This window comes from Pleurodeles waltl, chromosome 5, assembly GCF_031143425.1.
Source record: "Pleurodeles waltl isolate 20211129_DDA chromosome 5, aPleWal1.hap1.20221129, whole genome shotgun sequence".
Lineage (NCBI taxonomy): Eukaryota > Metazoa > Chordata > Amphibia > Caudata > Salamandridae > Pleurodeles > Pleurodeles waltl.
In genome coordinates, this window is record NC_090444.1 from 436,038,297 (window position 1) to 436,050,481 (window position 12,185).

The following is a 12,185-nucleotide window of genomic DNA, read 5'->3' on the forward strand; positions in this document are numbered from 1 at the left end:
CTGCGACAAGTGTCCCTCTCTGAGCACTGCTCTGCGCCAGCCAGTACCCAACCCACAACACTGCGGCTCTGCGACAAGTGTCCCTCTCTGAGCACTGCTCTGCGCCAGCCAGTACCCAACCCACAACACTGCGGCTCTGCGACAAGTGTCCCTCTCTGAGCACTGCTCTGCGCCAGCCAGTACCCAACCCACAACACTGCGGCTCTGCGACAAGTGTCCCTCTCTGAGCACTGCTCTGCGCCAGCCAGTACCCAACCCACAACACTGCGGCTCTGCGACAAGTGTCCCTCTCTGAGCACTGTTCTACTCCAGCCAGTACCCAACTCTCAACACTGCTGCTGTGCGACAAGTGTCCCTCTCTGAGCACTGCTCTGCGCCAGCCAGTACCCAACTCACAACTCTGCGGCTCTGCGACAAGTGTCCCTCTCTGAGCACTGCTCTGCGCCAGCCAGTACCCAACCCACAACACTGCGGCTCTGCGACAAGTGTCCCTCTCTGAGCACTGCTCTGCGCCAGCCAGTACCCAACTCACAACACTGCGGCTCTGCGACAAGTGTCCCTCTCTGAGCACTGCTCTGCACCAGCCAGTACCCAACCCACAACACTGCGGCTCTGCGACAAGTGTCCCTCTCTGAGCACTGCTCTGCGCCAGCCAGTACCCAACCCACAACACTGCGGCTCTGCGACAAGTGTCCCTCTCTGAGCACTGTTCTACTCCAGCCAGTACCCAACTCTCAACACTGCTGCTGTGCGACAAGTGTCCCTCTCTGAGCACTGCTCTGCGCCAGCCAGTACCCAACTCACAACTCTGCGGCTCTGCGACAAGTGTCCCTCTCTGAGCACTGCTCTGCGCCAGCCAGTACCCAACCCACAACACTGCGGCTCTGCGACAAGTGTCCCTCTCTGAGAACTGCTCTGCGCCAGCCAGTACCCAACTCACAACACTGCGGCTCTGCGACAAGTGTCCCTCTCTGAGCACTGCTCTGCACCAGCCAGTATCCAACCCACAACACTGCGGCTCTGCGGCTCTGCGACAAGTGTCCCTCTCTGAGCACTGCTCTGCGCCAGCCAGTACCCAACCCACAACACTGCGGCTCTGCGACAAGTTTCCCTCTCTGAGCACTGCTCTGCGCCAGCCAGTACCCAACCCACAACACTGCGGCTCTGCGACAAGTGTCCCTCTCTGAGCACTGCTGTGCGCCAGCCAGTACCCAGCTCTCAACACTGCGGCTGTGACTACTGTCCCTCACTGAACACTACTCTACTCCAGCCAGTACCCTACTCTGAACACTGCGGCTATGACTACTGTTCCTCACTGAACACTACTCTACTCCAGCCAGTACCCTACTCTCAACACTTGGGCTCGGTGACTGCTGTCCCTCACTGAGCACTTCTCTACTCCAGCCAGTACCCTACACTCAACACTGCGGCTATGACTACTGTCCCTCACTGAACACTACCCTACTCCAGCCAAAACCCAACTCTCAACACTGCGGTTGTGACTACTGTCCCTCACTGAACACTACTCTACTCCAACCAGTACCCTACTCTCAACACTGCGGCTATGACTACTGTCCCTCTGAACACTACTCTACTCCAGCCGGTACCGTACTCTCAACACTGCGACTGTGACTACTGTCACTCACTGAACACTACTCTACTCCGGTCAGTACCCTACTCTCAATACTGCGGCTGGGACTTCTGTCCCTCACCGAACACTACTCTACTCCAGCCAGTACCCTACTCTGAACACTGCGGCTATGACTACTGTCCCTCTGAACACTACTCTACTCCAGCCAGTACCCTACTCTCAACACTGCGGCTGTGACTACTGTTCCTCACTGAACACTACTCTACTCCAGCCAGTACCCAACTCTCAACACTGCGGCTGTGTCTACTGTCCCTCACTGAGCACTACTCTACTCCAGCCAGTACCCTACTCTCAACACTTGGGCTCCTTGACTACTGTCCCTCACTTAACACTACTCTACTCCAGCCAGTACCCTATTCTCAAAACTGCGGCTATGACTACTGTCCCTCTGAACACTACTGTACTCCAGCCAGTACCCTACTCTCAACACTGCGGCTGTGACTACTATTCCTCACTGAACACTACTCTACTCCAGCCTGTACCCTACTCTCAACACTGCGGCTGTGACTACTGTCCCTCACTGAACACTACTCTACTCCAGGCAGTACCCTACTCTCAACACTGCGGCTGTGACTACTGTTCCTCTCTGAACACTACCCTACTCGAGCTAGTACCCAACTCTCAACACTGCGGCTGTGTCTACTGTCCCTCACTGAGCACTTCTCTACACTGGTCAGTACCCTACTCTCAACACTTGGGCTCGGTGACTGCTGTCCCTCACTGAGCACTTCTCTACTCCAGCCAGTACCCTACACTCAACACTGCGGCTATGACTACTGTCCCTCACTGAACACTACCCTACTCCAGCCAAAACCCAACTCTCAACACTGCGGTTGTGACTACTGTCCCTCACTGAACACTACTCTACTCCAACCAGTACCCTACTCTCAACACTGCGGCTATGACTACTGTCCCTCTGAACACTACTCTACTCCAGCCGGTACCGTACTCTCAACACTGCGACTGTGACTTCTGTCACTCACTGAACACTACTCTACTCCGGTCAGTACCCTACTCTCAATACTGCGGCTGTGACTTCTGTCCCTCACCGAACACTACTCTACTCCAGCCAGTACCCTACTCTGAACACTGCGGCTATGACTACTGTCCCTCTGAACACTACTCTACTCCAGCCAGTACCCTACTCTCAGCACTGCGGCTGTGACTACTGTTCCTCACTGAACACTACTCTACTCCAGCCAGTACCCTACTCTCAACACTGCGGCTGTGACTACTGTCCCTCACTGAACACTACTCTACTCCATCCAGCACCCTACTCTCAACACTGCGGCTGTGCCTACTGTCCCTCTCTAAACACTGCTCTACTCCAGCCATTAACCTACTCTCAACACTGCGGCTGTGACTACTGCCTCTCTCTAAACACTACTCTACTACAGCCAGTACCCTACTCTCAACACTGTGTCTCTGCCTACTGTCCCTCTCTAAACACTACTCTACTACAGCCAGTACCCTACTCTCAACACTACGGCTGTGACTACTGTCCCTCACTGAACACTACTCTGCTCCGGCCAGTATCCTACACGGAACACTGAGGCTATGAATACTGTCCCTCACTGAACAATACTCTACTCCGGTCAGTACCCTACTCTCAACACTGCGGCTATGACTACTGTCTCTCACTGAACACTACTCTACTCCGGTCAGTACCCTACTCTCAACACTTGGGCTCCTTGACTACTGTCCCTCACTTAACGCTACTCGACTCCACACAGTACCCTACTCTCAACACTTCGGCTGTGTCTACTGTCCTTCACTGAGCACTACTCTACTCTGGTCAGTACCCTAGTCTCAACACTGCGGCTGTGACTACTGTCCCTCACTGAACACTACTCTACTCCAGCCAGTACCCTACTCTCAACACTGCGGCTATGACTACTGTCCCTCTGAACACTACTTTACTCCAGCCAGTACCCTACTCTCAACACTGCAGCTGTGACTACTGTTCCTCACTGAACACTACTCTACTCCAGCCAGTACCCTACTCTCAACACTGCAGCTGTGACTTCTGTCCTTCACTGAACACTACTCTACTCTGGTCAGTACCCTAGTCTCAACACTGCGGTTGTGACTACTGTCCCTCACTAAACACTACTCTACTCCAGCCAGTACCCTACTCTCAACACTGCGGCTATGACTACTGTCCCTCTGAACACTACTTTACTCCAGCCAGTACCCTACTCTCAACACTGCAGCTGTGACTACTGTTCCTCACTGAACACTACTCTACTCCAGCCAGTACCCTACTCTCAACACTGCGGCTGTGACTTCTGTCCTTCACTGAACACTACTCTACTCCAGCCAGCACCCTACTCTCAACACTGCGGCTATGACTACTGTCCCTCTGAACACTACTCTACTCCAGCCAGTACCCTACTCTCAACACTGCGGCTATGACTACTGTCCCTCTGAACACTACTTTACTCCAGCCAGTACCCTACTCTCAACACTGCAGCTGTGACTACTGTTCCTCACTGAACACTACTCTACTCCAGCCAGTACCCTACTCTCAACACTTGGGCTCCTTGACTACTGTCTCTCACTGAACACTACTCTACTCCAGCCAGCACCCTACTCTCAACACTGCGGCTATGACTGCTGTCCCTCTGAACACTACTCTACTCCAGCCAGTACCCTACTCTCAACACTGCAGCTGTGACTACTGTCGCTCACTGAACACTACTCTACTGCGGTCAGTACTCTACTCTCAATACTGCGGCTGTGACTACTGTCCCTCACTGAGCACTACTCTACTCCAGCCAGTACCCTAGTCCCAACACTTGGGCTCCTTGACTACTGTCCCTCACTTAACACTACTCTACTCCAGGCAGTACCCTAGTTTCAGCACTGCAGCTGTGACTACTGTCCCTCTCTGAACACTACACTACTCCAGCCAGTACCCAACTCTCAACACTGCGGCTGTGTCTACTGTCCCTCACTGAACACTACTCTACTCTGGGCAGTACTTTACTCTCAATGCTGCAGCTGTGACTACTGTCCCTCTCTGAACACTACTCTACTCTGGCCAGTACCCTACTCTTAACACTTGGTCTCGGTGACTGCTGTCCTTCTCTGAACACTATTCTAGCCAATACCCTACTTTCAACTCTGCGGCTGTGACTACTGTCCCTCACTGAACACTACCCTACTCCAGCCAAAACCCAACTCTCAACACTGCGCTTGTGACTACTGTCCCTCACTAAACACTACTCTACTCCAGCCAGTACCCTACTCTGAACGCTGCGGCTATGACTACTGTCCCTCTGAACACTACTCTACTCCAGCCAGTACCCTACTCTCAACACTGCGGCTGTGACTACTGTTCCTCACTGAACACTACTGTACTCCAGCCGGTATCCTACTCTCAACTCTGAGGATGTGACTACTGTCAATCACTGAACACTACTCTACTCCAGCCAGTACCCTACTCTCAACACTGCGTCTATGACTACTGTCCCTCTGAACACTACTTTACTCCAGCCAGCACCCTACTCTCAACACTGCAGCTGTGACTACTGTTCCTCACTGAACACTACTCTACTCCAGCCAGTACCCTACTCTCAACACTGCGGTTGTGACTTCTGTCCTTCACTGAACACTACTCTACTCCAGCCAGCACCCTACTCTCAACACTGCGGCTATTACTACTGTCCCTCTGAACACTACTCTACTCCAGCCAGTACCCTACTCTCAACACTGTGGCTGTGACTACTGTTCCTCTCTGAACACTAGCCTACTCCAGCCAGTACCCAACACTCAACACTGCGGCTGTGTCTACTGTCCCTCACTGAGCACTACTCTACTCCAGCCAGTACCGTACTCTCAACACTTGGGCTCCTTGACTACTGTCCCTCACTTAACACTAGTCTACTCCAGACAGTACCCTACACAACACTGTGGCTATGACTACTGTCCCTCTCTGAACACTACCCTACTCCAGCCAGTACCCAACTCTCAACACTGCAGCTGTGTCTACTGTCCCTCACTGAGCACTACTCTACACTGATCAGTACCCTACTCTCAACACTGCGGCTCTGTGACTACTGTCCCTCACTGAACACCACTCTACTCCAGCCAGTACCCTACACTCAACACTGCGGCTATGACTACTGTCCCTCACTGAACACTACTCTACTCCAGCCAGTACCCTACTCTCAACACTTGGGCTCGCTGACTGCTGTCCCTCTCTGAGCACTACTCTAGTCAATACCCTACTCTCAACACTGCGGCTGTGACTACTGTCCCTCACTGAACACTACCCTACTCCAGCCAGTACCCTACTCTCAACACTGCGGCTATGACTACTGTCCCTCTGAACACTACTCTACTCCAGCCAGTACCGTGCTCTCAACACTGCGACTGTGACTACTGTCCCTCACTGAACACTTCTCTACTCCGGTCAGTACCCTACTCTCAACACTGCGGCTGTGACTACTACCCCTCACTGAACACTACTCTACTCCAGCCAGTACCCTACTCTCAACACTGCGGCTGTGACTACTGTTCCTCACTGAACACTACTGTACTCCAGCCAGTACCGTGCTCTCAACACTGCGACTGTGACTACTGTCCCTCACTGAACACTTCTCTACTCCGGTCAGTACCCTACTCTCAACACTGCGGCTGTGACTACTACCCCTCACTGAACACTACTCTACTCCAGCCAGTACCCTACTCTCAACACTGCGGCTGTGACTACTGTTCCTCACTGAACACTACTGTACTCCAGCCAGTACCCTACTCTCAACACTGAGGCTGTGACTACTGTCCCTCACTGAACACTACTCTACTCCAGCCAGTACCCTACTCTCAACACTGCGGCTGTGACTACTGTCCCTCACTGAACACTACTCTACTCCGGTCAGTACTCTACTCTCAATACTGCGGCTGTGACTACTGTCCCTCACTGAACACTACTCTACTCCAGCCAGTACCCTACTCTCAACACTGCGGCTATGACTACTGTCCCTCTGAACACTACTCTACTCCAGCCAGTACCGTACTCTCAGCACTGCAACTGTGACTACTGTCCCTCACTGAACACTTCTCTACTCCGGTCAGTACCCTACTCTCAACACTGCGGCTGTGACTACTGTCCGTCACTGAACACTACTCTACTCCGGTCAGTACTCTACTCTCAACACTGCGTTGTGACTACTGTCCCTCACCGAACACTACTCTACTCCAGCCAGTACCCTACTCTCAACACTGCTGCTATAACTACTGTCCCTCTGAACACTACTCTACTCCAGCCAGTACCGTGCTCTCAACACTGCGACTGTGACTACTGTCCCTCACTGAACACTTCTCTACTCCGGTCAGTACCCTACTCTCAACACTGCGGCTGTGACTACTACCCCTCACTGAACACTACTCTACTCCAGCCAGTACCCTACTCTCAACACTGCGGCTGTGACTACTGTTCCTCACTGAACACTACTGTACTCCAGCCAGTACCGTGCTCTCAACACTGCGACTGTGACTACTGTCCCTCACTGAACACTTCTCTACTCCGGTCAGTACCCTACTCTCAACACTGCGGCTGTGACTACTACCCCTCACTGAACACTACTCTACTCCAGCCAGTACCCTACTCTCAACACTGCGGCTGTGACTACTGTTCCTCACTGAACACTACTGTACTCCAGCCAGTACCCTACTCTCAACACTGAGGCTGTGACTACTGTCCCTCACGGAACACTAATCTACTCCAGCCAGTACCCTACTCTCAACACTGCGGCTATGACTACTGTCCCTCTCAACACTACTCTACTCCAGCCAGTACCCTACTCTCAACACTGGGGCTGATTTACTTCTTTCCCTCTCTGAACACTACTCTACTCCTGCCAGTACCCTACTCTCAACACTGCAGCTATGACTACTGTCCTTCTCTGAACACTACTCTACTCTGGCCAGTACTCCACTCTCAACGCTGCAGCTGTGACTACTGTCCCTCACTGAACACTACAGTACTCTAGCAAGTCCCCTACTCTCAACACTGGGGCTCCGTGACTACTGTCCATCTCTGAACACTTCTCTACTCCGGCCAGTACCCTACTCTCAACACTGCAGCTCTGTGGCTACTTTCCCTCTATGAACACTACTGTACTCCAGCCAGTACCCTACTTTCAACACTGCAGCTCTGTGGCTACTTTCCCTCTCTGAACACTACTGTACTCCAGCCAGTACCCTGCTCTCAACTCTGCAGCTCTGTGGCTACGTTCCCTCTCTGAACACTACTCTACTCTGACAAGTACCCTACTGTCAACACTGTGGCTATGACTAATGTCCCTCACTGAACACTACTCTACTCCAGACAGTGCCCTACTCCCAACACTTGGGCTCCTGCAACCAGTACCAACTCTGAACACAGCCCTTACCTAACCAGGATACAACATTTCCATTGAGTTGGATAACCGTAAACATCTGTTATTCAGCGCCAATATACCCTTCTGCGTGAACGTGCGCTTTATAAATACACGTCATGTTACCTTTGGCACTGTGCCCATATAACCATCGCCCCTTTCTTGTCACTGCTCTCCTTCAGCCAGTACCAATCTCTCAACACTGTGCCCCCACAACCAGTGCCCATCTCTGAACCCTGCACTCACCTAACCACTATCCAACTCAACACAGTGACTGTAGGGACCGTCAGGCTCTGAACAGTGCACTCATCCAGCCAGTGCCCACCCGTCAACACGATACCCTATATCAAATGCCCAGCTTTCAGCACTGCACTCCCCCAAGCAGTGCCCATTTATCAACAATACGCCCCTGTAATGAGTGTCCATTTCTAAAAACTGCCCTCCAGCCCTTTCCTAATTCTATACTTGTGCAAATACTGACCTCCCTCACTCCGTACCCAACGCTTGGCAGTGACGGTTCAGCTTGGCTGTACACTTTGGGCAGGACTGAGTGTCATTTGGATAAGGGGTGTCCCTTGAAGTGGCATAACGAAAAACTAAGCGGTGGAAGGGAATGCAGCAACGAGCGATTGCCGGTCGCTATGACATCCGCAAGTTATCTAACCATCACTGTATCCCCTGCAACGGATACCACTCTCTTAGCTCTGTGCACCTTTAACCACTGCTCAGCCCTGGACGTTGTGCCCTTACAGACGATGCCAGCTGTGAACATGGCATCCTCACACCAACACCGCCCTCAACAATGTACCTCTCCAGTCAGTGTCCAGCTTATACCAATCTGCCAGATGTGTGGCACTCTGTGTTTTCAGCTACTGCCCAGCTTTCAGCCCTGAGCCCCTTCAGCAAGTGTCTGTTTCAAAGCAGTGTAGCCAGCTTCCGTCCCACTGTCCCTTCAGACACTGCCCAGGCCTCAGCCCTTTGCCTCGTCTCATCCACTCACCTCTCTGGCCTTTCAGCTTCTGTTTTCCATTCTCAGCGGCTGCCGTGCCTTACGCCACTATAACCAGTGTCCAGCTCTCACCCATGTCCTTTAAACCAGAGCCCTTCTCTCACCCCTCTACCAGTTTAACCAGACCCCAGCTCTCTGCTTCTTGTTCCTCTAACCAGTCCCAGCTCTCAGCCTGATGCCTTTCGGCCCTGGCCGCCACTCTAGCCAAGTTAGATGCTGTTCCCCCGCGAACAAGCCCCGCTGTCATTCTGCTTTCAGTGCTGGTCATTCCACCATGGGCCTGCTCTGAGCCCAAGGCACTTTAACCTGTACGCACGCTCAGCCGCGTGCCCTTCAGTCGGTGCCCAACACTGTGTCCACTTGTATCCTAGTCTCCATCAGCCACTTCCCACCTCTCAGCTCCTGTGCCCCTCCAGCCAGTGCCCTACTCTCAGTCCTGAGCCCAATGCTCAGACTTGTACCCTTCAGCCAACGGCCAGCTCTCAGCCCCTCGAACCAATGCCTAACATTTTACACTGTGGCCTTCATCGGTGCCCAGCTCCACTCACAGTGTTGTTGGGCCAGGGCCCTCCACTCTATTATTAGCCCCTCAAGGAGTGCCCACTTCTCTGCTCCTCAGTTCATTCCAGCACTTAGCCCTGTGCCCCTTCAGCCAATCCTTCTCTCTACACTGCATCCTTAATTCACTGCCCAACTCTCTGCAGTGTGTCCTTCAACCATTGGCCCACTCACTGCCCTGTGCCCTTTAACTAGAGCCCAGCTGTCACTGTGTTCTTCGAACCAGTGCCCACTCTTAGTCATGAGCCCTCTCCGATCAGCGCCCAACTAGCTAAGCACTTGCAATCGGTGTGCAGATAGGTGAGCCAGTGCCTGGGTCTGCCAAGTGGTCTGTTTTAAAGCGCTTGATCTGAGCGTATTGTGAGGTGGCAAGTTGCACGAGTACACCGGAAGGTGGCAGTAATGTTGTTTTCTGTACACACAGAGCGGAGGAAGAAGATGAACACCTGGAAAGGACCCTTGAGCAAAACAAAGGCAAGATGGCAAAGAAGGAGGAGAAGTGCATCCTGCAGTGACTGGGCCTGGCGGGGCGGTCGGTGGTCTCCCCCAGCCAGAGCTACGACTTAAGGAGACACTAACACGTGCCCTGGAGTGTCGGCGCCATTTTAGTTGTGTTCGGACACTTTTATCTTACGTGTATTTTACTTTCGTTTTATACTGCATTCAGATTTACTCTCAACTCTAGTTTTACGGGGATTCTTTTTGCCCCTGTGTTTTTGTTGTTTCTGCTTCTTTCTGTCCATTAGAATAAGCAGAACAAGTTTACACATAAATGGTCACTGGCAAAAAGGTGTGTTTTGCCCTCGGTGGCCTGGGACATGTCCAGGAATTTTGTATTGTTGACCTATCAAGTTTTGTTACTTTTAACAGCTCAAAGGAGTCTACTTCTTTTTTATTTTTCTCTCTATTAAAGATGTGATCTTAAAAAGGTTGGGAATCGAAATAGTGACAAAAGAATCCTAAAGTAATCATTGTAAATGACATGTCACCCCATGCGGCCAAGTGTTCTGCTTATTCACCGGCGAACTGTTTAAAGCGCTTTCTTTGCAGGTGGTGTCCGTTGCCGCGGATGATTTTCCTCATTTTCCTGGTGTTATGCTAGAAAGGTCGCCTGAGCTGCCCGCCCGGAGGGTTGTTCTGTAAGGTGTTTGCTGTTTAACACCCCATCTTGTGTGATTCTGTGTTTACAGAAACCGCGCCAGCCGGCGCCATGTTTGTGGGCTCCCTATTTATTCTCTCCGGTCCCTTCCTCGGGCGGACCTTTGCTCCGGAACGCTGTTGTATTTATTTCTGTAAACCCTGAACTGAAGTCTTACAGCCCTGTGTATACCCCTTCCCATCTCCCCTCATTTATACAAAGCTTGTCGTTTTTTGTGCAAACGGTTGTTTATTTATTACAGTATTGAGTCAGATATATATACATAAACATATATATACATTTTCAATAAAACCGGAAACTTTCTTACCAAAAATGCCGCTTCCTTTTTTCTAAAAAGTACCAGCACTTCGTACATTGCGTTTGTGCGTGTAAGTGAGGCGAGAAGAATATACTGACGAGAGAACATGTCGTATAAGTATTTGTTTCCAGAAGATGTATGCAGAAGTGGCTTACACGTTCTGTATCCACTCACACATTTAGATAGGCTAGATGCCGCATACCTTACATATATCCGTGTATCTATATACACACGCTCTTGTATGCCTATTGTACAGTGTCATGTAACTTTATATGTCTATTTTACGTGCTCACACAATCCATATTTCTCGGAGACCAGTAAAACATGTAAAATGTTTCCAGGGTAATTGTAAAATATGGATTTCATCATTGTAATCACAGTTCCCAAACCCCTGTACATAGCCTTACATTTGCGTGGGTCATCTAAACTTATATTGTAATGTAGAAACAAGTTCTGCAGGACCATTGCATCCATTATGCAGCTTTGTGTAGCACTTTCTCTGCAAGTAGTTTGTAATGCATTCGAGTTACAATCGTGTCTCTTTAGGGAACACGTTACATGGTCAGAGTGGTAAATCCGTGACTGTTTGCAAAAACGCTGCAGCCTCAGATTGTCAGATTTGACAGTTGTCCGTTGTTTTAGCAACATAATGTTATAGAAAGGTAGAGAAAACCTGAAACAATCTCACTTCTATCAGTGACTTTCGTTAGCTGACCTTGTAGAGAACAGCTTTAACAATCTCACCTTTCTATAGACAAAATGCGGTTTTAACAATGAAGAGGTTTTTTTTAAAAAAATCTACATTTACACTGCATAATTATTTTTCTCTTCCCTGTACTGTAAAGAGCAAATCAGTATAGTCCAGTATTTTACTGTTTTTATTAAACATGTTCCAGTTTGAATACAAAATAACCTGTCAAGCTAAGTAGCCTAAATTAAAGTATGAAAAGGCAATACTGGTAAGGTGGAGGTAATACAGTACTGTGTTTCCATCTCGAGGTTCTACTGCCATTTACAAACCACCTGGCATCCAAGCTTGTGGCTGATGTCATCAGAACCTCCCAGAACCAGCATTTGGCCATATTACACAGTTACCCATTGTATATCCAATATATAGTTTATATGCA

General features: G+C 50.7%; 1 protein-coding gene across 4 annotated transcripts in view; it reads left to right on the forward strand.

Annotated features, from left to right (window-relative positions):
* Nucleotides 1-11,073, forward strand: part of EHBP1 (EH domain binding protein 1) — a 1,526,717-nt gene extending 1,515,644 nt beyond the window's left edge. For all 4 annotated transcript variants that reach the window (XM_069234213.1, XM_069234209.1, XM_069234211.1 and 1 more), the window contains one exon: nt 10,026-11,073. In XM_069234213.1, the coding sequence (XP_069090314.1) occupies nt 10,026-10,116 (91 nt within the window). In that variant the 3' untranslated portion in view covers nt 10,117-11,073. The remainder of the gene's footprint in view (nt 1-10,025) is intronic.
* The last annotated feature ends 1,112 nt before the right edge of the window (nt 11,074-12,185 follow it).